Source organism: Tiliqua scincoides, chromosome 5, assembly GCF_035046505.1.
Source record: "Tiliqua scincoides isolate rTilSci1 chromosome 5, rTilSci1.hap2, whole genome shotgun sequence".
Classification (NCBI taxonomy): Eukaryota; Metazoa; Chordata; class Lepidosauria; order Squamata; family Scincidae; genus Tiliqua; species Tiliqua scincoides.
In genome coordinates, this window is record NC_089825.1 from 113,397,020 (window position 1) to 113,423,829 (window position 26,810).

At 44.3% G+C, this 26,810-nt stretch overlaps 2 protein-coding genes across 2 annotated transcripts; one reads left to right on the forward strand and one right to left on the reverse strand.

The window, feature by feature from the left end:
• Window positions 1-1,797: 1,797 nt before the first annotated feature.
• On the reverse strand, window positions 1,798-10,890 carry LOC136653216 (vomeronasal type-2 receptor 26-like). Its single transcript, XM_066630122.1, has 6 exons — window positions 10,844-10,890; window positions 7,699-7,990; window positions 5,894-6,766; window positions 4,761-4,988; window positions 4,440-4,566; window positions 1,798-2,699 (listed from the first exon to the last, which is right to left on the reverse strand). The coding sequence occupies exons 1-6, from the start codon at window positions 10,888-10,890 to the stop codon at window positions 1,798-1,800; spliced, it is 2,469 nt and encodes an 822-aa protein (XP_066486219.1).
• Window positions 10,891-14,202: 3,312 nt separating this feature from the next.
• LOC136653217 (vomeronasal type-2 receptor 26-like) lies at window positions 14,203-26,013 on the forward strand. The gene is made up of 9 exons (XM_066630123.1): window positions 14,203-14,284; window positions 14,673-14,812; window positions 15,775-15,901; window positions 20,305-20,624; window positions 20,828-21,070; window positions 21,311-21,610; window positions 22,500-22,727; window positions 24,000-24,126; window positions 25,115-26,013. Exons 1-9 carry the CDS (start codon window positions 14,203-14,205, stop codon window positions 26,011-26,013), a joined length of 2,466 nt encoding a protein of 821 aa, XP_066486220.1.
• The last annotated feature ends 797 nt before the right edge of the window (window positions 26,014-26,810 follow it).

A 26,810-nucleotide genomic window follows, 5' to 3' on the forward strand; every position in this document is an offset into this window, starting at 1 on the left:
GGAGGTGCTCCATGGCTGCAAAATATAAAGATTGGTTGCCAGTTGCCAAAAGGGGGGCCAGTTGAAGCTGCAAAACTCCTCAAAGTTCAGTCCCAGGCAGGCTTTGGGTCTGAACTTTGAGGAGTTTTGCAGCCTTAACTGGCCCCCCTTTTGGCAACTGGCAACCAACCTTTTTATTTTGCAGCCATGGAGCACCTCCCCACCTAATAAAAGAAAAGAAAAAAAAAAATATTCCTCATAGGGATTTGAACCCCTAGCCTCTGGTTCCACAGACCAGCACTTTAGCAATTGAGCCATAAGAGCTCTTAGGCTCAAAGTGTTTGGAACTAATGCTTGAGGCGCTGATGGCCACCAGCTGGGCTCAAGACCTTATATATTAGTTCTGAACACTTTATAGACTTTCCTATAGCCTAATGGAGAGAGTGCTGGGCTGTGGAGCACAAGGTTGGAGGTTTGAATCCCTCCCTAGCCAGCAGTGTGCGGTGGGGGCGGTACAGGGAGGAAAAAAAGGTGGGGGCGGGGAGGAGGGGAAAAAAAAGGTGCCGGAACACTGTTCCGGTGTGTTCCCTTACAAAAAAAGCCCTGGGGAGGAGTTAGGTAGTATTGGGCTGTTGTTTATGATGTGATTTTGTTGCTGTTTTTGCTAGGTGTAAGAGAGTAATCACAGGTTTTCTGGAGGAAAATTCCACGGAACAGTTAAAAAAAAAATCAACTCATGCTGTGGCCCTAGTTCAAATCAGAATTGCTTTAGATACGTTGCTTTAGTTATGAAGGATAAAAAAACAAAGAAACATGGGAGACACAGACATAAATCTCCCACCAATTCATCTCCTTTGTCTCTAAAACAAAACTTAGTAATAGGATAGGATTAAAACTTATAGGAATTAAAAGCATACACTTTTGTAAATGGGTATATTTTATTGGATTGAAAAGCCAAAGGAAAGTGTGGATGCAAGGAGCATTTGTGAGTGTACATCTACTATTTTAAAATAAAAGGTGTGCATAACCCCCCCAGACACGGGACAAGGATTTTGAACTACAAATAGACCTCAAATTTATTTCAATTCAGATAATGTGCAACAGGTTCTGTTTGCCCTGCAAACCACCCCCTTCTTGTTTGGTCTCATTTCCTGGAGACAGCCAGCTACCTCCAATTGGTGGTTCATCAGCGTCAATCTATTCTGTCTGCATCAATTCCTGGAAATGGGGATCAAGGACATTCTGGATTGCAATGTCCGGCCTTGACTGATCCGCTTATATCAGGATGCACACCATGAAGGGATCCATAGGAGACTGATTGCTGTTGAAAAGTTCAAGTTCAATTTCTCTTGAACTTGAGGGGAGAGAGAGAGAGAGAGAGAGAGAGAGAGAGAGAGAGAGAGAGAGAGAGAGAGAGAGAGATTCATCTACTCTTACAGCCCAATCCTATCCTGGATTAAGTGTGCCATTTTACATAAGGTTCCCATCACACTCAATGGGCCAGGTAAAGCAGCAACAGTAGAGGATGGGCAAGGAGCAGGGGAGGGGTAAAACTAGGTCGGGAGGGGGGTGGATCTGATGACAATAGTGCATGCCAGATCTTATCTCCTCTTTTTTCAACCTCCCTGCCCTTGGATGTGTGGCAGCTCACATGTGCCAGACCAGTCGGGTGAGTGAAAGGCTTATGGAGGCGTAGGGGGAAATAATTTCCCTTTCTCCCTCTGAAGCCTTTCAGTCCCTCCCTGCTGGATACAATGTATGCATTTTTCTCATGGCTGCATTGGAGAGGGGGGAGGATAGGATTTAGCTCTTAGGTTCCTACTTCTTTGTCCTTATTAGCTGTTTCTTGTTATTCAGTTCAGGCCTCAGCAGAATTATATAACATTTGGGGGCAAAAATACAACCAAGTACTCCAGCGCCAGATGCCAAGATGGAGAAAATCTCAACGGCCACCATAATTTTTCCTTTAGTGCTCAGGTAAGTTGGAACAAAGGATACCCAGACACTGCAAAACACCAACATGCTGAAAGTGATAAACTTGGCTTCATTAAAAGTGCTGGGCAAGTGCCTAGCAAAGAAAGCCACAATAAAGCTCACTAGTGCCATTAATCCTAAATATCCCAAAACACAATAAAACATGACAACTGATCCTTTATTACACTCTATCACCGTTTCTTCAGCCAGGGAGATCATGTCCATATCTGGAAATGGAGGAGCAGTACAGAGCCAGGCAAGACAAATAATCACTTGAATAAGGGAACCGGAAAGAACAACAGAGCTTGCAAATCTTTTCCCAAACAATTTCTTCATCCTGGATCCTGGCTTGGTGGCCATAAAAGCCAGTACCACTGTGATTGTTTTTGCCAGGACAGAAGAAACAGCCACTGAGAAGGTGATGGCAAAAGCCATTTGCCTGAGAGGGCAGATCACTGTCCCAGGCCAGCCAATGAAGAGCAATGGGGAGAGGAAGCAGAGCAGGAGGGAAATGAGGAGAATATAAGTCAGATCCTGATTGTTGGCTTTGACCATGGGAGTTTTCCGATGCTTAATGAAGATCCCAAGCACCACAGCTGTTATCAGGGCAGAGGAACAACCCAAGCAAGCTAAACAGATTCCCAACATTTGATCATACGAAAGGAAGTTTAAGCTCCTTGGAAGACATTGATCTCTGTCCTTGTTTGGATATTGATCTTCTGGGCAGTTGACACAGACATCCATATCTGAAAAACAGTACAGGTGCCATTTATGTGTGGTGTCTCATTATGTATCGAATGTATCGAACAACTCAGCTTTCAGTTGTTCCTGTCTCACAGATGATCCTGTGTCTAATAAAATGAATAAGCAAAAGCACAGTATTTCTATAGGCCTTTATCTGTGGCAGAAATGTAATTATAAACATAAGAACATAAGAGGAGCCCCGCTAGATCAGATCAAAGGCCCATCAGCTTCCTGTATCGCACAGTGGCCCGCCAAACGCAATGACCCACCAAATGCACATACACGCACCCACATATATTCTGTAACTGCAAAAACAAAAAGTCTGCTACTATGCATTCAGACGAGTAAAAACAAGAGGCTCAGAAGCATCTTTGGAGATTTGAGTTCTAACTATTCAGAAGACAAACGCTGTCAGTGTTTTGCTACAGCACTTTCTAGTTCTTGCTTGTCAGAATGAGGATCTCTGAAGACACTCCAGAGCTCCACGTTTTTACTAATGGAAACCAGATCTGACAGATTTCACATTTTTACTGCAACTAACACACACACAGGCATCTCCAGACATGACCACTTCTTTAAATATGCAGACAGCCCAATCTAATTAAACCTGCTCCACTGTTGCAGCTGCACCACTGTTCCCTTACCCCAGGGTACGCCTCCTCCTTCCTGATAGGTGCAATAATCAGACATGCACCATCAATTTGGCTGGTGCAACCCTGAGTGGACTTGAGGTTGATCAAGGCTGGGAAGGGGGATAGGATATTGGCAGATCCCCTACTGCTGATAACCTCTCCTTCCGACCCTTGACACACAGTAGCCACCCATTCTTCCTGACCCTGCCCAGTTTCTCCCACCCACAGTCCATCCCCACTCCAACGTATGGGGATTGGTGCATCCTGGAAAGCCATTGTGGCATGACTGTTCCTGCTTGCTATTTCTGGCAGTGGTCTGGCTGCATGTGACAGTACATCACATTTGGTGATGTCAGAAAGGCCATGGTGCAATCAGAGTATGAGTTCCAATGCTGCAGTGGCCTGTTAAGATTGGGCCCTAAATTGATATTGGCACTTCCAATTTACGTTGTTTTTCCCCTTTATTGGTGGATAATAAATATATCTGTTGCCTTGCTTTATTATTGTACCCAATTTACATTATTTCAACAGTAATGGAACAAGTCCAAATCTAAGTTATTTGAGGCATGATCAAGTGCTTGAATAAGTCCCCTACCTACAGAAGCTTTTCCCATCTCTAGTTAGGTTTCTTATCATCCTCCGCCTTACCTTATGCACAGTATCCCTTACTTGTGTAAGTCACTAGATTAGTGGTTCTCAAACTTTTAGCACCAGAAACCACTTTTTAGAATGAAAATCTGTCAAGACCCACCGGGAGTGATGTCTTGACCAGAAGTGACATCATCAAGCAGGAAAATTTTTAACAATCCTAGGCTGCAATCCTGCACACTCTTAGTAAGCCCCATTTGCTATCATTGTTAAAAGCATATACATAGTAGCCTGTTAAAAGTACAGATGTGTAACATTTCCCCAAATGTAGTCACACAGCATGGTAGCATCAAGTCTAATAGATTAAAAATAAAATATTGAAATGAATGGGGACTCACCTGAAATTGGCTCACGACCCACCTGGTGGGTCCCAACCCACAGCTTGAGAAACACTGCACTAGATAAATCTTGCCTATGTTATGTTCACAACATGATAAGACAGGTAGACATAATCTTCCCTACCTTCCTGGTCTGCAATTTTTCCATTTGGACATGGAGAACAATCATGACAACAAAATGGCTCCCCTTCCTTCATTTTTCTGTTGTATCCTCTATGACATTTCTCATTACACACAGATGACGGTGGTACCTGTTCATAAAAATGAGTGATAGGCAGGGACTGTTTAGTCCATAATTAGTAATTAATCTTTTAACTAACTTGTCTAAATGAGAGCTCAAACTAAATTCCTTTCCCTCTGAATTCTGGGAGGAACATCAGTTGTGGACATTGTGTCAAACTTTCCCAATTGGTTCCATAACTAAGAAACTAGCATCAGATCTCACCTGGGTAAACCAACTGTGCCATGTGATGGCATCTTTATTAATAGTCAGTTTTTTGCCTGGTAAAGCCTTGGGATTTATCCTTCCAACTTTCTTTCTTAGGAAGGTTTGGTTGGGAAAAGTCATCCAGTTTATAATATCAAGTCCAGCTGCTAAGTCACCATTTTCATCAAAAGATACCTCCTCTCCAGCACTGTTGTTAAACAAGGTTCTCCTCAGGAAATGATGAAGCTACAATTATGAAGGAAGATTTTGAACATGATGGAAAGGGACAACTGATTGTCTCTGGTTCTAACAAAATTTGTCAGTGTTTCCCTTGGAACAAAGCAATACTTTAGGTCAGGGGTGTCCAAACCCTGGCCCGGGGACCTAGTCTGGCCCTCAGGAGAATTTTATCTGGTCCCTGAGATTTCCCAGCTTCTCAGGGCTAAAAATAACTCAAAAGACACACTTCCAGTACTGAATGGAATAATTTCTTTCCATTACATTGCATTACATTACATTACATTTGATACCTCTAGTGGCTGAATGAGATATATACCGTTGCTGAGAGACCTAGAATATAAATTTTCTGGCCCTTGACACCATGTCAGATACACAATGCGGCCCTAGTGCAGAAAATTTTGGAGACCCCTACTTTAGGACATGAGGACACTTTCTAAACATCATTGCCATGCATCACTCCATTTTGGAGAGTTAAAGGAGCAGAGACTGCCATCTCATCAGGCTACAGAGGTAATATTTGACATGCAACTCAGGTATCAGGAGGTCTCGGGCCAACCCTGGTTTGTGCACAGGAAATGTCATTTGGGAAAAAGGGTATTCCCTGATTCTTTCCAGGTCCAGGCTGAGGTTTAAAGCCAAACACCTTGAAACAACCTCATATAACCACACTTGACTTCATGCCAATAAATAAATAAATAAATAAATAAATAAATAAATAAATAAATAAAACTATACTTGACCAACGGAGTGCCTTCAGTATAGATTTTCCATATATCCTGTGGCTGGTTTTCACCAGTGGCTGAGTCCTCACATTTTGTATTATTTGCAATTTATAAAGCCCCATCTACAGCATGTTATTACTAATCAAGTGCACAAGTAACTGGTGCATGAATGGTGCATGAAGTCATTACCTGCCAAGGCTGCACGTGCAGAAGCTCCAACCTGTCTTCATTCGCTGTTCTCCTTCTGCGTTTCTGTGTGGTTGAGAGCACAGCATGTAATGCATGGGCCACAGTAAAGACAGCATTGAAGATACTGTAGCTTTGGCTAGTCATGCTCATCTCAAATAAAGGTCCTGAAAGTCTCTCCAGCTTTTCTTCCCCAGTACAATTTATCTCATTCTTCTCATATAGGTTGGAATCTGGAACTATACAGTTGAATGCCTGCTCCCAGAAGACCTTGATAAAGTCATCTTCTTTTGGCCACTGAGAACCTAGGCTCTTGAGGAAACTTTGGAACCCTGGTACCAAGGGGTCAGTATGAACTGCAAACGAGAAGGCACCATGGAAGATCTGTATATCGAAAGCCCTGTGGAATGTCTGTGATGAGAAAGTCCACTGCGCTGTCATGATCCACACCTTACCAATGATGGGTGTGTCTATCACGGCTTTTAAACTAGCCATGAAGAATAGCATTTTCAAACCTGACATGGTGTGAGTGTCTGCGCGTACAATAGTCACATTGACTTTAGAGTTGGTGAGAAACTCAGGTATGTCCCTAGATGATTCCAACAGTTCAGAAAAGTCAGAGAAAAAATCCCCGGTCATTATTTTCGCAGTATAGGCAGGACAAATACTATGTTGTGAAAGTACTGCTACTAAAGTCTGCATGAACTTCTCCCCATTCTCATCATCCAACGTGACGATTGCAACCCACGTCCATTGGAAATGCAGAAGCAGTTGGACAATACCATTGTATTGAATGGCTTCATTTGGAACCATACGGAACAGGAAAGGAAATTCTTTTTTGTAATTTATCTTTGGAGCAAATGCACAATAGGCAATCTAAGCAGAAGAAGAGACATTTAAGTTTAATGGTACTTACTCCCAGGTAAGCATGGGAGTAAGCATTGAGATTCAATCATGTGGTGCACTCCGATGCATGTTTAATCAGAAGGAAGTCTTACTGTTCAATGGGGCTTACTTCCAGTACTTGTAAGCCTAATGGCCCAGTCCTATCCCCCACGATGCAGCTGTGCTGATGGGAGCATGCACTGCATCCAATTGTGGGGATTGATCAGGAGGCCTGACGTATTTTCTTCTGACCTTGGCATAGGCCTCCTGGTCTCCTACTGGTCTCCTCAGACCTATACCAACTATATAGGTGGTGTGAGTCTAGGGAGAAAAAGGGGTGGTCTACCTACTTCCAGGATCCACCACTTCCTGCCCCCAAGCTCCCCTTCCCCCCATGACATTCTCATAGCCAAACTTACCAGAGTCAGCGGAGCCAGGCTCCACGGTGGCTGGTGTGCAAATCTGCCATCACTCTGTCTGCACCATCTCTGGGCCTTTTATGACAGTGGAATGCTTGGTCCATAGGATTGGCCTAATCTAATCAGTTAGAGTCTCTAATTCATTATTCCATGACAGCAGCAAGGGTGTTGCTTCTGTTCAGCTCTCCGTTCAGTGTCTATTTGAAGGCAGACCCTGATTAGCTGCCTTGTAATGTGGAAAGAGCAAACTTTCTACAAACAGAAAAAGAGCTCTGTTTGATCAGACCAAGGCCTGCCTAATCCAGCATTCTGTTTCTCTTTGTCATCAGTCAGGTGTGTCCAGGCACCTACCAATTATATATGAAAGAATACTCTTTTTTCCTTGTTGATCCCCATAATTCTATTTTTTTTTCTCTTCTCTCCATCTCTAATCACTTGGAAATATTAGGAGAGGATCAATGATTTCACACTGTGAAACCGTCTCACCCTTTACATCTAGCATACCTGTGGAATCTTGTATGTCCTTAAAATGGTTGCTATGTTGAGAGAGGTCTCTGAGTCAAGTCCTCCAATGACAGCTATCAGCTTATTCTGGATGTGGCAGCTGAAGTTGGGGAGAGTTCTTTCTTGCGCAAAGAGAAGGCTGAGAGTATTCTGATATGTGATCTTTGCATTGAAATAGTTGTCATAGATATGGAACCCCAGGCTTACATTTTCTAGGAAGTTAGGATTCTCTTTGATTTCCTTCACCGCAAATTCCAAGGCCAGGACATGCTGGTAGTTCTTCAACACTGAGCTAAAACAATGATTAGACGGTCTCTTTTTATTTTCAATGATGCATTAGATATACACCAGTTTAGGAACTAGGCATTCATTCATAATAAGCATTTGTTGAAAGCACATCACATATGTTACCTTTTTATAATCCCTCCAGTAATCCTGAAGGATAGGCAAGTGTCATTATCCCCACATTATGAATGGGGAGTGGAGGTTGAGAAGGCCTTTAATTGTTCAGACTTTGAACTACTGTATTACAGCTCAGTGAATCCTACTATGTACAGCCTAAGAGTTGCTTATATTTTCAGATTTTGGGAAGTATAGTCCATTGACAGAATTCTCCAGTAGATACTTGTGGACTATGATGGAACAGAAATATGCATTTGATCCATATTCATATGCTAAATTAATACTATGGCTTAATCCAGAATTGTAGATTTGGGAAGGAATCTTTTTTTTCTGGAAGACATGGTGAGTTTTAAAGGGTGAGTTTTACTTTGAACCAATTAATCACCCAAAATCAAGAGTTGCTTATTTTTGTTTTATTCATGAGGCTGAAGGCCAAATATGAATTGACATTATGGACTGAATGACAATATTTATAATTAAGACATTTGTAAGAGTTTAGGTTTGGTCCAGCAGCATTATCTGCTTCTGAATTTCCTCCACTCTTAGAAATATCTGTACTCACTAATAAAAGGGGGGGGGAAGCTCTGGGATGAAGCACTTTCAACACCTTAAAGAGGTATGAACTAGTTTGTATCTACGTGCTAATAACTTGATGTCTAGCAGATAAATGTGTGCCCCGTCAATGAGAAGTATTGCATTTTTATCTGAGCTCTTAGATCTCAGTTATCCCATTCAAACATGCAAGCAACACAGTGTTACTGCAACATCAAAAGAAAATGAAAAACCAGCTTCAGGAAGAGGAAAAGCTTTTCAACACAGATTTAGGCTGCGGAATGGTGACGGTGGTGGTGGAGAAGGTGGCATGGCAGAGGACGATTACATGAAGCCATCCTTTCTCAATGGTCCATCTAGCCCATAACTGTATACATTGGCTGGAAGTGGTTCTCCAAGGATTCAGGTGCCGGTTTTTTCAGCCCTACCTGAGAGACACCAGGGATTGAGCCTGGTTTTAATAGATCTGTATCACATCTGTTTGTGTAGAAAGTAGGCTCCCTGTTGTGAACTGTAGCCCAACCCCTGTGAGCTGGCAAGTTCCAAGATCAAAATGTATCTCGCCTACATGCATACTAGGTGACCTCAGGCAGAACATCAATCTCTAAGCCTCATTTTGCCAGTACTGAGTTATCTGACAGATCTAAGGATTCCAGAAAGGAGATACTGAATAGCACTTTCAAATGTGGAGATGCACTATACACATGGCTAAATATTATTATCCATGGCTAACTGAGAGCAGGAGAAAGTTCTGTCAGTTTGAGATAGTGTGTTTGTGTGAGATAGTGTGTGTGTGTGCTGGATAGAATACAAGAAAGGAAGATCTTAAGAACTATAGAGGATAAAACTTGTGGGGCTGTATATGTAACTAACTAGTCAAAAGTTCCATTCATTTTAATGAGATTTATTCATGATTAACTTCCTTTGATACAACCCATGTTTTTATTGGAAAGCTGAATTCAAATCCAGAAAGGATAGCATAGGAAAGCAGGATGAGGAATGCAGGGTGAAGGAGGAAGAAGAAGAAGACATGGACATTCATTACATGCCATATAAATTGTTAGACTACGCATTCAAGGAGGGCAAAGATATGGTTACCCGAGAAGGAACTGTATATAAAGCATCTTATAAGTCCAAAGGCATCCTGATTCAACGTGCTCCAGATATAAATACAAGCAGATTGATTTCTGAAATTGAATTAGTCAGAAATAGAATTCATGACATCGCATTTGTCAGGATAGTTTTTGTGAAACCTCTGGAGTAAGAGGACGTTAATCGCTATATGTTGGAAAAAAGTTTGCAGCATGCACTATATGGATCACTTTCGCCTCACATTTCCCCACTTGTGAGTCATTGTTTCGAACCCAGCGTCTGAGTATATGGACCTTGGTCTGATTCAGAAGACAATTCTTATGTTCTTGGATGGTGCTATGGGGGGAAGAAAAATGTCCTTACATAGTTTCATCGATAAACTTCATTTCAGGGTGTTCTTTAAAGGATGCTGGGTAAAAAATGGTGAAAAACTGAGAGATAATCCCGCCAATGATCAGATCTCCTGGCAAATAAGACTCATATGGGATCTGGAAGGAATCTTTAGTGTTGCATATACCAGCATGATCCTTGCATTTTGTTTGAAGCAGAAACAGTAACATAAATAACACAGTCCTACTGGTCCTTCTCATGATAACAGATTCCTGTTGTTATTCTTTTTTTGGTTCCCCCTACTTAGCTCATTAAAATTCAGTGTCACAAAATGCCTTGCCGTCACTTCTTTCAATTTTTTGGAAAACAGATCTGATACTGTCCTGTTAAAATTAAATAGAAAGTCCCAACATATCAGACTGATGCAACCTTCATGTTTCAAGGCCATCAGGAACTGGGGCATTTTATGTAAGCTTTAAGAGATGTGACTTAATTATGCTGGTGGCCACTGACAATCCACATGGGTTTGGGCAAGGATGAATCACAATTATCTGAGATAATGACAGAGTTCACAATCACTTACCAAAAGTATTGTGTCCTTTGAGGCATCATACACAGGTGATTCGCTGTGGAAAACATATTTATTGCATTGGATTAGAACACTTCCCTGTAGCCAGGGAATAATTTTGATGAAATGATGGAGATCAATGGTTAGATCTTTGGTTTGTTAATTTTGATATCAGCTGGAGGGACATTGTAGGCAACTTACCTGAGCACCAAAGGAAAATGCATGGTGGCTGTGGAGATCTTCTCCATCTTCGCCTCCTGCACTGGTTTACTGGGTTGCATTACTTCCCCTAAATATTGCTTCATTCTTCTGAGACCTGAGCTGAAGAATAGGGATCAGCTCACATGGAAAAAAGAATGCAAAGGTTTCTCTTTGCATTTTCTCTCTTTTGATTGCTATGATACGCATATTTCCTTCAGAGCATTGCTGGAGCACTGTGGGTTTGTTCTTCTTTGGATTTGTTTTGGATCTGGTCATGTGGCTATGTTCATATTCTGTGAAATAAAACTCTGACTCTCAGCATTGCTGACTCTCATTCCCTAACCACAATTCAGAATATTGATCTTTGCTCAACGTATCCAGAGGAGGGAAAGCATACAGGAATTGTGGCACATGTACTAAGAAAATTAGAATAATGACATCATTTCTTAATAATGGACGACATATGGAACATTCCATGCGACTTTTTCATTTTATTTTTATTTTCTACACTATTCATATATAGAATAGTATATACATATTATACTATTCAATCTGCCTCACCTAATTCTGTAAAACTATTTATCGCACCCAGTATTGCTACTGTTAAGACTGAGGACCAATTTGAACTGAATGATCCTCATGTTCTATTTTCAGGGCTTTGGCATTTGGGAAGGGGATAAGTGCCCTGATAAGTGACATTTCCAGGAACTAGAGGATGTTGTTGGCACTGGAGACATACACTGCTTTTGCAATATATGTTTAAGGATGTGTAAGCAAAGCATTATACCTAATGTAGTCAACCCATTCATTAAGCCTGCATGACATCAAAATAATCATGCATCACATGTGAACTCCAGCCAGTGGCATCGCAGGGGAGTGCAGGCCGCACCAGGTGACGCGCACAGGGGGGTGATGCGCACTGGGGGGTGATGTGCTAAAATCACCGTGGTTAGGAGTAACCCCATCATATTATATACCGTTGGATGTGGAATTTCAAGTGGAAAGCAGTGCAAAAAACCAGAGTGAAATATCTCCTTTCCTTCAAAAGTTATGGCCAAAAAAAATGGAAACAAAAAAAACGCATGGTGCCTTATGGAAAGTGAAACTGAGCCTTATCACGCATTTATTCGCGAGTAGGCGTACTTGCCATAGTCAGTCAGAAAGGGCAACTGAGAGGAATCCAACAACACCATAATGTTCCTGATCCAATGAATGCAGCCCCCAAAAACACCTGAGAAGGAAGTCCATCCCTCCAAGCAGAAGAATGTATTGAGCCCTATGGAAAGTGAAACTAAGCCTCACGGTCGTGTATACTTGTGAGTAAGCAAACATGCCTTGGCTGGTTGTCAGGCCAGGCAAAGGGGAATGTGCAGCCACCAGAATGGTCCTGATCTGATGGAACAGGAGCTAAACAAGTGCTCCAGAAGGCAGCCTCCCCCCCCCCCCTAAAAAGGATCAAAACAGAGGCTTCAGCTGATAAGGTGAAACTTGCAAAGCCAGATGGATCCTGACAGTGATCTGGTTAAATTGAACTGGGCACTGGGTAGGGCTGAAGACTTACTGATTTTGGAGGGGGTGTTATTGCAGGCAGGCTACAGAGGAAATTCACTTGGTAGAACAGGGCTGGCTTCTGCTTATTTAATTATTTGTTTTACTTTAATTATTTATACTGATTTATTTTAATTTGCCTGATGATGTCACTTCCACCATGACATCACTTCTAGTTGGTCTTGGACAGATTGTCATTTTAAAAAGTGGGTCCCAGTGCTAAAAGTTTGAGAACTGCTGCAGTAAGTTGACACCCTTGGGGGTTGTGTGACACCACTAGTGACCAAAATCACTAAAATCAGTTTGGAGGAATAATACCAGCATATTATATATCAGGGGTGCTCAAAGTTTTTGGCAGGAGGGCCACAACATCTCTTTGATACTGTGTTGGGAAAAAAAAGAATTAATTTACATTTCAAATTTGAATAAATTTACATAAATGAATTTACATAAATGAATTCATTTACATAAATGAATATATTAGAGATGGGAAATGAATGAATGAATTCAATCCAGTTTATGATTCCATTCACCCTAATAAGGGGGGGTGTTCTTCCACACTTTCACACACATACAACTGCCTGCTCGCTTGCCCCCTCACCCTCCCTCCTTCCCTCCCTCCATTGCTTGGGTGGTATGTGCTCCTGCCTGGTCGGCTGGCCGGCCAGCCAACCAACCAGCCCTCCCTCCCTCGGAGACATATGCTTCGAGCTGGGCTGGGCTCCCCCCCCTCGCATGTGATCTCTCTCTCTCTCTCTCTCTCTCTCTCTCTCTCTCTCTCTCTCTCCTGCACTCCCCTGCTCAGGTTGCAGGAGGGGAGGAGAGCGGAACCCAGCCCAGCCCAGCCCATGGGCAAGGCAGGAAGAGACCAGCCAGCATGAGCGCAGGGCCTTTTATAGTGGGAAGTAATGTGAGACCTGCAAGCCTCATGTTACCTTCCCACTATAAAAGGCCCTGCGCACACGCTGGGCTTGTCTTTCCTTCGCTGCCATTGAGCTCAATGGCAGAGAGGGAAAGCAAGGTGCGGAGCTCCCATGGCAGGCCAGCGCAGGCTGGGGTGAAGGCCATGTGCCCATAGAAGATGGGGGAACCCCCTGGGGGCTGGATGGGGACACACAGCAGGCCGCAAGTGGCCCGCAGGCCGGGGTTTGGGCACCCTTGTTATCTATCAATCAATGCGTAATTTCATGCAGAATGTGTTCTATCTTTGTTCTATCAAAAGGTACAGTCAAAAAACCAATGAGGGGCGGAGTGATGGTATATTACCACGCCCACCACCTGGGGTGTTGCCCTGCCCACTGCATGGGGGGTGATGCGCTGGCATCCTGTATTGGGTGACGCAAACTCTAGTGACGCCACTGATTGGGGGTGTAGAGAGCAAGACATCTTGCAGTGGGAAGGAGAAGTTACATGATCTTCCTACTCCTTTCTTTGAAATGAGCATGACTGGCCACAGCTACAATGTCTATAATGCTGTCTATGCTGTGGCATATACTTTGCATGCTAGTTACGTATCTACATCCGGATTTAGAAATCTAAGTGGAAGACTTGAGTTTCAGAACATTTGCCAATGGCAGGTAATTCTCTCTCTCTCTCTCTCACACACACACACACAGACACACACACACAAACGAAGCAGGATGACATATCACTCAGGCATGGAGGGAATTCTTTTTTTTTTTTTTTAACTCTGCATTGTACAATTTGATGGAAATTGCAGTGATTTCGGGTCTACCTTAAAGACCAATAGCGTTCTGATCTCCAGTGCTGGAGCTGGGTGTCATAAATGTGCTGTAAAGCATGTTTATGACATGCTCGGAGAAACAAGTGAGAACGCTGGGCAGCGTCAGTCAGCACTGGACCATGCACCAGAGAAACTCCGCCCGGGAGAAGGTAAGAGCTCCAGGCGGCAGTGCAGGCTTGTGGGGTGGGAGGGGCTGTTCAAGGGAATGGGGAAGGCAGGGTTGTGGGAAGAACTAACCTGGGGGTGTGTGTGGTACCATCTGAGCTATCCTCTGTGTCAGGCTGAAAAACCCAACACAGATGTTCTCTTATCTGCACCATCAAATTATCCAGCGCAAACTTGAGAAGCCCCAAATTTTAGCTACTACGTGACATGCATACACACACACACACACTTAAAGGGACTGTCTATTAATGTGACAGGTTAATGAACATCAAAGATCTTTGAAACTGATAATATGTAACCTAATAATTGATTAAATATTGGACTCTCAGTTTCAACATCTTCATTTCACCTTCTTTTCTTCCTTTCTTCCAGTCAAGCACCATCCCTTTCTAAGAACTGTCACCTTCAACAACAGTGCTAGAGAGACTGTGCGCTTTGACCAAAATGGAGAACTAGTAGCTGGTTTTGACATCACAAACTGGGTCACTTTCCCAAATGGTTCTTTTCTCAGAGTAAAAGTTGGAAGGCTGGATCCTTGGGCTTCACCAGGCCAAGAGTTAACCATATGTGATGGCCAAATTGTATGGCAAAGAAGCTTTAACCTGGTGTGAGTTAGCTGCAAATGGTACAACCTAGAAAGTAAGGGAGCAAAAATTCATTTTGACCATTTCTAAGTTCTAGCCTGAGGTGGCCCAGGTGGTGGGTGGGACTATACCCTTCACTTTGGGCAGTGGGTGGGGGAAAGCAGGCTTCCAGCTTCGCTGCCTTGAAGTCAAGCAAATAATCAACCAGCCTCGCACGGGCCCCTTAATGCACGGGTCCCGATTTGGGGAAATCGGGGAAATCGCCCAAAGGCCAACCCCTCTAAGGGAAAAACATATAAGAGGAGAATACACAGAGTTTTTTCTTTTTTTCTTTTTCTCCTTCTCATTCATTTTTTCCTCCTCAACTGCTACTTCCTGTTTAGGGAAGGTCTCAGTACAATTATATAGCATTTGGGGAAAAAGATACAACCCAATAACCCAATAAGGCACTGGCCTTCCCACTGGTGTCTTCCGTCTTGTAGCCACCACAACATAGCTTACAGCTCCTTTGCGATGGCCGTTGCCGTGGCTGATAGCAGCACTGCCGAGCACTTGGATCAGGCAGCCATTCTCCTCTTTGGCAATCATCTCCCTTTGGCAATCTTCAGCTGCTCCATCACTTCTTATGAAGTGATCAATGGAAAGGATGTTCAAAGCAGAGAGATGCTTCTTCCTGTCAAGAGACTCTACATAAAGAAGCAGCTGAGCTGGAACAAGTCTCAGTCTCTCTCTTTCTCTCTGAGTGCTGGCACCGATGGTGTTTACACAGTAGCCCTCTTCAGATATTCACTTTCCCATGCAAAGAGTTGGTGCCACTCTTTGTGAACAACCCACAGAGCAGTCGTTCTCCACACAGATTTGATTGATAGTACTCCTATGTTTGTGGACAGGTAGTTCCTCCTTTGATGTGCAATGACAACTGCTATTCTGGATCTGGCAGGAAAAAGAAGGAAGAGAAGCCATTTTGCTGCTATGAATGTGTCCCCTGTCCAGAAGGGATGATCTCTGACCAGAAGGGTAGGAGAAAGAGAAAACAAGAGCTTGTTCAATGGGAGGAAATTATGGTGCTTGACCTTCACTTTTGCCTATATTATTATATTTCTCTACCCAGTGTGTAATTAGTCTGTGGAACTGCTTGCCACAGGAAGCTGTGATGGCATCTTGCCTAGATGCCTTTAAGAGGGAATTAGACAAATTTCTGGAGGAAAATTCCATCACGAGTTACAAGTCATGATACATTTGTGCAAGCTCCTGATTTTAGAAGTAGGCTACCTCAGAATGACAGATGCAGAGGAGGGCAACAGAACACAGGTTGTGTCTTGTTGTCTTGTGCGTCCCCTGAAGCATTTGATGCCACAGGAAGCTGGACTAGATGGGCCTTTGGCCTGTTCCAGTTGGGCTCTTCTAATGTTCTATAATATTCCCGGCATATAAAATCACTTAGCAAGAAAGAACATTTCTAAACTGGGCATTTGAAGCTTAAGAAACAGGCACCAGTGCACTACCCTTGAGAGAGCTCCCCATAAACAAGGGTAGGAGTTGTTTTAACATGGTTTTAACATAAACATTACCCAGTTCAAGCCAAGTGGGAGCACACAGAAAGGGGCCTCTAGAGATGGGAACTAGGGTCAGGTGACTTGAGCCTGAGTCACAATAAAGTGCGTTTTTTGCTGACTTGTGTACATTCACGTCACTTGCATGAAAGACTCAGGGAAAATGAGTCAAGGAGCCCTTGGCTCGAAACTCATCTTCATGCATGCAGACTCAAGTCTATCTGGGTATACTTGCTTACTGTGGAGCCATCATTCAGACCGAGCAAGCAGTAGGGAAGTTCCAGCTAGGAGGCAGGAAAGGGTTAATGCTTTCATTTTGCATGGAGTGAGAGGGGGGAGGAGGGAGTGGGCTCTCTTGCCCATCTCTGAAAGAGCCAATGATCATTGGACGAAGGATCGGCGGTCTGATATTTCCTTTGGATGAGGGAGGGCAGAAAGAAACAAGAGTTTCTTTTGGCTGTTTTCTTGTATTGTTTTAATGTGTCTTAGGGTGCAATCCCAATGTGCCCTTGGCCTGGCACAAGTCCATTTCGCCAGCCTGCAGGTGTCGCAAAAGCGCCGTAAGGTGCTTTCACACCACCACAAGAGTTGGGAGGCCAGCACACAGACATGCATCAACCTCTGGAGGCTGAATCAGGTCCTGCTTTCCCAGTGTGAGTCATGCCGGCGCAAGGGTTCGGGGAGGACAGGGGAGGGGTGGAACGGGGGTGTTCTGGGGTTGGGGGAAGGCAGTGGACAGGCCCATGAAGGCCCGGGAGGAGGAGCCAACTCTTTAGAGGTGCAGTTCTGAGTGGCGCCATTGGGGCTGCTGCTGCGTTATCAGGGCTAAGGGGAATAAATTCCCCTTGCCCCGGGCTGAGCTGCAGGCAGGCCCAGCCTTGCACTGAAGATGGACTAGACCATCTAGTCTGCCTGTTCCAGTGCAGGTTAGGAGTGGGCTTGTGAAAGAACTCCTTCCCAAAGCCTGGAAAGTAACCTACCTGTCAGTATCGACAATACTGTGTTGGATCAGTTGTTGGCAATAATATCACCAGAAGGCAGTTTTCTGTTTCTCGCTTTGATCAGATTATGCTCCTCTAAATAAGGTCTGATAATTAAAAAAAAATGGCTCTTGAGCAACACCGTAAAACAGGGAGGAATACAGTGGAAATCCTGCACCTTTTCATTGTTAGCAATAAGCATTTTGCTCAAGTTCCGTGGAGCTAATGCACAATGTTTCTCTGCTACTGAACTTTGCAAAGGGTTACACAGTCACTTCTTGGCTTATTATGGTCTTTTCATTTTAAACATACAATACATAACCTGAGTCTGCTCACTAAGAAGTGGCAGCTCAGAAGTTCAGGCCACAGGCTGATTCTTCATGCCTTCCTTCAGAGGTGAAAATAACAGGATTGCACAAATAAAACCCAAACTCTGAGCTCTATTCCCATTCATGGTGCTACAGCAAAGGACAAGACCTTGAGGGTGTGATTATTTGGTCCATCATTGTCAACATGACAGTGCTTTTCTCCCTGCTACCCAAAGGATTTCCAGGAGCTACCAATTAGATCAAGAATAACAGCACCTGAAAGATGCTATATAGACCTCCTATATTGTTCAGAACAGTATCGAAGGATAGGCAGGGCTCTGTTACCCTTTTGTATGAATACTACGTCTTTTTAATTAGGTATATTTCCTTTCCTGCACAATTGGGGGGAAAAATCCACTATGTACCTCTGCACATAATAATTTCATTTCCAATTTGTCTTAGCTCAATGAAAACAAGAGGGGAGAGAGAGAGAGAGAGAGAGAGAGAGAGAGAGAGAGATTGTATTTATACATCACATATTTTAAAATTCCCATTCTTGGGGGGACAACCAGGCTAAAACACAGATATTTTGAGCTACACAGTATCTCCGTTGACTTATTAAAGACACGAACTGCAGGATGCTGACCAGATGATGTTCTAGATGGAATTCTAGAACGCCACATTTGTGCTGGATCTGATTGCATCAAGATGGTGATGACAGTGCTACTGCTGCTACTTGTACTACAGTTTCATACAGTTTGCAAGTCTCATTCAATCAACTGCACCATCCATGATGATCCCCTTCCTATAACACACAAATCCTATCAGCCAGGCAACCTTCTTGTCGGTGCTCCAGTCGCTCAGATCTTTGTGTTTCACAACAGCCCCTCTTTCATGGAACACCCTTCACAGATGCCGATGGGTGAACCTCTGTAAGTAATTTTTGACTTGATTCTACAATATAACTAGATCACATAAAAAGAAGTAATATTTAAGCAACAGAGTGCTTAAGAAACAAACCTTTTCAGTTTCCATAAAATAGGCTGGCACCCAAAAATAACTCATTGGATTGACCCCCTTGCTTTTCAGCACTAGTCCTTTTCTTTCAATGTTCCATTGCTTCATCTCTGTCTTCTCAAATTCCCCTCATCCCTTCTGTTTCTAAAAAACTAACTCCCCACCATATACATATTATACTTTGTTCATCTTATCTCTCTTCTGACATGTGTTTTTTCTCCATTTGACTCAATTTTTTTTAAAATCTCCCAAGCAATCATATCTTGTAGGGTGTCACAGCCAATTCTCCTTTCAAAAAGGTAGCCAAGTTACAGTCCTAATTAGGATTGGGACCACTTTAACCTCAGCAGAACATGGTTCCGGTGTCATAAAATGGCCTCTGGAGGAGTGTGCGGAGCATTACCAGTGGTCATTTTAGAAGCACCCCCACAAATGGCATCAGATGCTCATCACTCACAGTAAGTGAGTGGGATGAGAAGAACAGAGCAGGGATCAGGACCCTAGGGTGGCATGGTGGGGACAGGAGGAAGGCAGTTATTGGGAGCAATGGCTCCATAGATATGTGCCACTGATCCCTGGCAGCCCACAGGATGCAGCAGAGACTTGCTGGCACAACAGCACCCTATGGAAGAACTTTAGTTTGGACTGGGTCCTTAGTCACTTTCAGCAAAAGCGGAATCCCTTAAACCATGTCCTAATGCCCAGTGTTGTTCCAAATTCTACCATTCCATCGCATATCTCATGAGCATAGTTATTCATAGTGGTCTGTTCATCCTGGCCTTTCAGTTGGCTCCATACTTCTTGTCTGAATCCACCTAGTGGTGCTGAGAATCTCACAGATAAGCCTACATGGTAGCAAAAAGCAACAATATGGACTGAAAGAGATTCTGAACTGTGCACTTCCTGCCTTCTCCAAGCTTGATATCTCAGAAAAGCAGCGTTTCCTACAAAGAATGTAACCCCATGACTGCTGAATTGATTGTGAATTAAATAACTTTCTAAAACCATCAATATAGTGTTTCTTCTCTTATTTTTTTGGATGACTAATAATGAAATCATAAAACACTTATATAAGTAAAAGTTAAACATATATACATGACTGTAACCAGTAGAATTAAGTAATTTGATTTAAAATATTTAAAAACCATCTACAAATATATATCACTAACAGTACAGTATAGACACATAATTCTTTCAAAGGCTTCAAAGTGTAGAAAGGTAGTATTGACTAAATCCAATGGAAATGAATCCAATGGAAGTTGAGTCATAAAAAACGTTTGCAGTGGTGCATATTCAGGATTGACATTCAGTGCAGTCCTACAGAAGCCTACCAAGAAGAAAGCTCCAATGCGTCTAATGGAACTTACTCCTGGGTGCTATGCTGTACTAGTCCAGTTAACCAACTTCCTCTTTTCACTTGTTACAAATAGAATTGCTGACAGCTTATCTCAAACAACAATTCTAATAAACTAGAGTTTTACACTCTGATTGACTCTCGAAATTACACAAAACTATATTCTTGAAACTTAACATTGCATTAGCCCCCCTTTCTTAACCGTTAGGATCAACATTACATCACTTGCATTTCAGTTCAATGCCAAAGTACTACCAGCACATCTTGGCCTTGGCATTTGCTATAAGAAATATCAATGAGGATCCCCATATCCTACCCAACATCACATTGGGTTTCAACATCCTCAACTGCTACCACACTGCAAAGATGACCTACAAAGCCACTTTGAGTCTGCCTTCAGCACAGCACAGATTTATCCCCAACTACAGATGTGGCTTTCAGAACAATTTAACTGCTGTCATTGGAGGACTCTTGTTTGAAACCTCTGCCAATGCGGCCACCATCCTAGCCATCTACAAGATCCCACAGGTAGGCCAAATGCACAGACGTGTAGACATTTTGCAATGATGCTACCTAATTTAGGATGCAATCCTAACCCCTTATGTCAGTGCTTTCCAGCATGTCCCATTGGCACCGCTATGCCAGTGCTGAAAAGCACTGACATAAGGGGTTAGGATTGGGCCCTTAATTTGTTTATAATGCATCTGAAATGATAATTCATTTTCTTGCAGCTCACTTTTGGAACATTTTCCCCAGCAGAGAGTGACAACATGCTGTTCCCTTCCCTGTACCAGATGGTCCCAAAGGAAGTCTATCAGTACGTGGGGGTTGTCCGCCTACTTCACCATTTCCAGTGGACGTGGATTGGGCTCATTGCTGTGGATGATGACAAGGGGGACCGGTTTCTGCATACAGTGGTGCCTCTGCTTGCTCAGAATGGCATTTGTTATGCCTTCATACTGAGAACAACAAAGGTTAGTTATGCGGAAGAGGAAGTAGACTCACTTTTAAAACTAGTTCAAGGTTATCCTGTTCTCATGGATAATAAAGTGAATGCCTGTTTTGTACATGGAGAACAACCTTCCATGCTTGTTTTATCTATATTGTTGTTTTCTGCACCTTTTCTTTCATTGCCACCTGTCTGGAAAGTATGGATAGTTACATCTCAATGGGATTTTGAATCCATAAATGTTCAAAGGCTTTGGGATGTGCAGGGATTCCATGGGGCCTTATCCTTCACAGTTCACACAAAGGAACCACCAGGATTCCAGTCATTTGTTGAGACTATAAACCCTTGGGCAAAAGAAGATGGCTTCATCCAAAATTTCTGGGAGCAAGCATTTGACTGTTCCTTGAGCATTGACATTGGGAGTGCAGAGAGCATGACGTCTTGCAGTGGGGAAGAGAAGTTGCATAACCTTCCTACTCCCTTCTTTGAAATGAGCATGACTGGCCACAGCTACAATGTCTATAATGCTGTCTATGCTGTTGCACATGCTTTGCATGCCATTTACGTATCCAGATCCACACTTAGGAGATCAAGTGGAAGGCAAGAGTTTCAGAATATGCACCCATGGCAGGTAATTCTCTCTCTCTCTCTCTCTCTCTCTCTCTCTCTCTCTCTCTCTCTCTCTCTCTCTCTCTCTCTCTCGCAAGCGCAAACACACACACACAAACACACACACAGAGCAGGATGGCATATCACCCAGGAATGGAGGGAACTCTTCCCTTAACTCTGCGTTATAAAATTTGATGGAAATTGCAGTGATTTGGGGCCCAATCCTAAAGGCAGATAGCACTGGCTCTGAGCTCCAGCTCCAGAGTTGGGTGTCGTAAGTGTGCTGTAAAGCATGTACACGGCACACTTGGAGGAACAAGTTCCGGCGCTGATTGGCCAGCTCCAATCAGCACTAGAAGCCGCACCAGATGGTTGTCACCGGGAGGATGGTAAGAGCTCCAGGCAGCAATGCAGGTTTGTGGGGCAGGGGGAAAGAGTTCCAGGGAATGACGACAGCGTGGTGGTGGGAGGAACCAGTCTGGGGTGTGGGACCAGCTGAGTTCTCCTCTTTGTAGAGCTGAAAAGTCCAGCGCGGAGGTTCTCTTGTCTGCTCCAGCAAAATAGCTGACACAGACTTGAGAAGCTCCATCGTGGAGGCTGTCGCTTTCTTCATGGGAAGGGGCAAAAGTCCCTTGATCCAAGGAGACCTCTGACATTTCCTGCTGGGGCACAGTGATCACCATTTTGGCACAGCTGTTCCTCCAGGCACTGGGAAGGATAGGATTGGGCTGACCCTATTTTAAAGATAAATATTTAGTAGAACTTGCTACCAAATAATTGATTAAATATTTCCTCCTCAGTTACAACACCTTCATTTCACCTTTTTTTATTCTCTTGCAAACAAGATCCATCCCTTTTTGAGGAGTGTCTTCTTCAACAACAGTGCTGGAGAGACTGTGCGCTTTGACCAAAATGGAGAATTAGTAGCTGGTTTTGATGTCACAAACTGGGTCACTTTCTCAAATGGTTCTTTCCTTAGAGTAAAAGTTGGAAGGCTGGATCCTCGGGCTTCACCAGGCCAAGAGTTAACCATCAATGATGACCAAATTGTATGGCAAAGAACTTTTAACCAGGTGCGCACTTGGCTGCAGATGGTGCAATCTTGAAACTAAGGGAGCAAACATGAATTTTGATCATTTCCAAGTTCTACCCTGAGATATCCCAGCCCTGAAGCCAACTGTACCCCTCGCTTTGGGCAGTGGATTAGGGAAAGCAGCTAGCTGGTGTGAGGGTGCACCACAATCTATACCTGCCCACAACTTACAGTCGTTGCTCTATCCTGTGGAGCAAGTTGGGCAGCTGGAGGTGTCTTTGAGGAAAGAGAACCTCTCCTTCGCTGGCTCCAGGTTGGCCTCCAACAGGTGTGGAGACCCAACACTTACTGGCACTGACCTCCCCAGTATCACCTTCCATCTCCCAGTCACAATGTAACCTACAGCACCGTTTTGATGGCCATTGCTGGGGCTGAGACTGGCACTGCCTGGCACTTGGATCAGGCCACCATTCTCGTCTTTGGCAATCATCTCCCTGTTTCAGCTGCTCCACCACTTCTTATGAGGTGATCAATGGATAGTATGATGAGAGCAGTGTGATGCTTCTTCTACATAAAGGAGTAACTGACCTGGAACAAGTCTCAAGCCCAATCCTGAAATGCCCGTTCCACCAGGACAGCTGTGGTGCCAAAATGGCTGCCGTGGCAATTTATTTGCAACAGAGCATCCACCGCCAGCTCCTCAGGGGATGGGAAGTAGCCCCACAATGGGGCTAATTGATTCTGTGGCAGCCATTGGGCTGCTGTGGAATCCAGAACCTCCATGTCGGTTCGCTAGTATGACACAGAGCTAAGAACCAGTTGAGCTGAGCTCCGCCGGTCCCACCTCCCTCCTGTCCCTCTTCCTCCACTGGACGCCTCCACCCCACCCTCTCCCTGCTGTCTCCCTGTCCCCACCTGCCCTGGAAAGCTCTCTCCTCGCCTCTCCCATGCACCCACATAATTCTTTGCCGCCCAGCAGGTCAGGTGACCACAGAGTGGCGGAGCATCAGCATTCCACCGGCGCTAGCCCCGTGCCAACTGGCGCTGGGTTAGCTTTGGTGCTAGTTGGTCACAAATGTGCTTTACAGCACTTGCAGCAGTACGTGCTGGCGGTAAGCTGGTGCACACTGTTTCAGATTGGGCCCTCTTTTTCTCTCTGAGTGCTGGCACAGGTGGTGTCTACACGTTAGCCCTCTTCAGACATTCACTCTCCCTTGCAAGAGATGGTGTCACTCTTCATGAACAACCCACAGAGCAGTCGTTCTCCACACAGATTTGATAGATACTACTCCTCTTCTGCGTTTGTTGACAGGTGGTTCCTCTTTCAGTGTGCAATGACAACTGCTATTCTGGCTCCAGCAGGAAAAAGAAGGAAGGGAGGCCATTTTGCTGCTATGACTGTGTCCCCTGTCCAGAAGGGATGATCTCTGACCAGGAGGGTAGGAGATACAGAGAACAACATCTTGTCCAATGGGAGGAAATTATGGAGCTTGACCTTCACTTCTGCTCTCTACACCCAGAAATAAATTTTCATTTTTTCATGGAATGGAGATAGATGCTGTCACTTTCCCATGGCTGTTGCCCAAACCTGCATTGATCTACAACAAATCTAAAGCAAATTGCAAAAATTTCTTATAATAGGGAAGGGGAGGGTTCCCAAACATTACCCTGAGCTCTTTGGACTAAGTGAATAATAGAAATGTTGAAAAAAATATGATGAATGAGGCATCGGTTCAGAACCCCTGAAGTAGATCAAACTCATCGCAGGGAGAAGGAATCTCAACCCCTGGCCTCTGCCACAGCTCCAGTCTCCATTGTTCCCCCCCCCCACCAGCACCTTGCCAGCTGTTTCAGAAGGGGAAATACTAATGTTTGTGCCATTTGGAACATATTTTCCTCTTCAATTTTTAGGTGGGAGAGGAAAGAGCCAGAGTGGGTCTGCAGTAAGGACAAAGGGTGATGGACCCTTAATCAATCTTGATGTGACCCACAGCCACTGAGATTCTTGAAAGCAGAACTCCAGGTGCTGGAACCTTGTTACTTTGAAGGTCCAGGCAGCTGTTTGACATGATGCACAGAATTCACAATATTATTTAATTAATTTGCAACATTAATAATGATCCCTTTTGTTGCTTCTTTTCCCACTCTTACACACTCGAGTCCTTTTGAGTCACCAAAACGCTTCGGGTGACTCGGAAAATGCCTCCATTAGGACATTTTGAGTTGAGTCCCTGAGGCAGAGACTCGTGACTTAGTTCAAGACAAACCATGTTTTATTGCCCATGGTTGGGAGCCTCTAAAGAACAACTCAGTCAGGTAACTCTGAGTGTTGGTGCTTTAGTAATGACTGTTTCAAAGAATAGGATTCCTTTCTCCAGATACAGGTCAACATATTAAAATATTTAAAGAGCTTTTCATTTTTTTCAGATATGGATTCCTGTGTTCAATGTCCAGAAGATCAATATCCCAACAAACAGCACAGTCAGTGCATTCCCAAGGCCATCAGCTACCTCACAGCCAAAGAAGCTTTAGGTCTCATATTCATATTATTGGCTATTTCTTTCTCTTTGATCACAGCTTTGGTGCTTGGAACCTTCGTGAAGCACCAGGACACTCCCATAGTCAAGGCCAACAACCGCAGCCTCACCTACACCCTCCTCATCTCCCTCCTCCTTTGCTTCCTCTGCTCCTTGCTCTTCATTGGAAGTCCTGGAAGGGTGACCTGCCTTCTCCGACAAACTGCTTTTGGCATCGTCTTCTCTGTGGCCCTTTCCAGTGTCTTGGCCAAAACCCTCACTGTGGTTCTGGCTTTCATGGCTACCAAACCAGGATCCAGGATGAGGAAGTGGCTGGGGACAAGACTGGCAAGTTCTATCATCCTTTCCTGCTCCTTGATTCAAGTTGGCATTTGTACAGTGTGGCTAAATACATCCCCTCCATTCCCAGAGATGGACACGCACTCACTGAAGCAAGAAATCATCTTGAAATGTAATGAGGGCTCAGCCTCCCTGTTTTACTGTGTCTTGGGCTACATGGGCTTCTTGGCCGTTGTCAGCTTTGCTGTGGCCTTCCAAGCCAGGAAGTTGCCAGACACTTTCAATGAGGCCAAGTTTATCACTTTCAGCATGTTGGTCTTCTGCAGTGTTTGGCTGTCCTTTGTTCCAACCTACCTGAGCTCTAAAGGAAAATACATGGTGGCCGTGGAGATCTTCTCTATCTTGTCTTCCAGTGCTGGGTTATTAGGTTGTATCTTTTTCCCCAAATGCTATATAATTGTACTGAGACCTTCCCTAAACAGGAAGGAGCAGTTGATGAGGAAAAGATGAATGAGAAGGAGAAAAAAACAACTTTGTGTATTCTCCTCTTATATGTTTTCCCTTAGAGGGGTTGGCCTTTGGGCGATTTCCCCAAATTGGGACCCACACATTAAGGGGCCCCGTGTGAAGCTGGTTGATCATTTGCTTGACTTCAAGGCAGCGAGGCTGGAAGCCAGCTGCCTGGAGTGAGCAATCCCTGGAGGGAATCCAAAGACAGCCGAGATGGCATGCCTGGCCCCACAGCCTGCCCCTCCAGCCTCACTCAGGCAGGCAGGCAGGCAGAGCTTTTGCAGCACAAGGCTTGCAAGCTGCACTCCAGTTGGAAAAAACCTTGAGGCTGCAGCAGCCCTTCCTCCTTCGTTCGGGATGGTGGAGCTTGGCACAATTTACTGTCTGATCCTGTTCTGGGGGGGGGGTCACAGCTGCCCCCACCACTTCCAGCTTCACTCCCTCCTCATCAGAGCCCAGTCAGGCAGCTCCACACTCTTGTCACTGGGAGGGAGGGAGTACAGTGGAGAGGACGGGAGGAGAGCTGATGAGTTTCACCCCAGAGGGCAGTGACACCTCTTGGTCACCTTCTCACTTCTACAGTTCTGCTATGAGAAGGGGAGGAAGGGAGGATTTCCCCAAAACCCAACCACATCCTTCCTGCTGCCCGGTAGTGCATCATATGGAACGCAACTCTCCCCTCCCTCTTGCACTGTTTTGCCCTCCAGCCCTTCTCCCCACTGTTTCCTGCAGATTCTCTCTCTCCTGCTTTGCTTGCCTGCCCCATACTTTTCTCTCACTCACTGAGGGGGCTGGGA

Bases quoted from the DNA above. Each gene is read 5' to 3' on its own strand.
- LOC136653216 (XM_066630122.1), bottom strand. From the start codon at position 10,890: ATGGAGAAGATCTCCACAGCCACCATGCATTTTCCTTTGGTGCTCAG. The intron at 4,989-5,893 runs GTAATGACTTCA...TCATAATTGTAG, and splicing joins TGCACGTGCAGCCTTGGCAG to CTTCATCATTTCCTGAGGAG. The intron at 4,567-4,760 runs GTGAGATCTGAT...TTTTATGAACAG, and splicing joins GGCACAGTTGGTTTACCCAG to GTACCACCGTCATCTGTGTG.
- LOC136653217 (XM_066630123.1), top strand. From the start codon at position 14,203: ATGCTCGGAGAAACAAGTGAGAACGCTGGGCAGCGTCAGTCAGCACTG. The intron at 15,902-20,304 runs GTAGGAGAAAGA...CTTAACCGTTAG, and splicing joins GATGATCTCTGACCAGAAGG to GATCAACATTACATCACTTG. The intron at 21,611-22,499 runs GTATCCAGATCC...CTTGCAAACAAG, and splicing joins ATGCTTTGCATGCCATTTAC to ATCCATCCCTTTTTGAGGAG.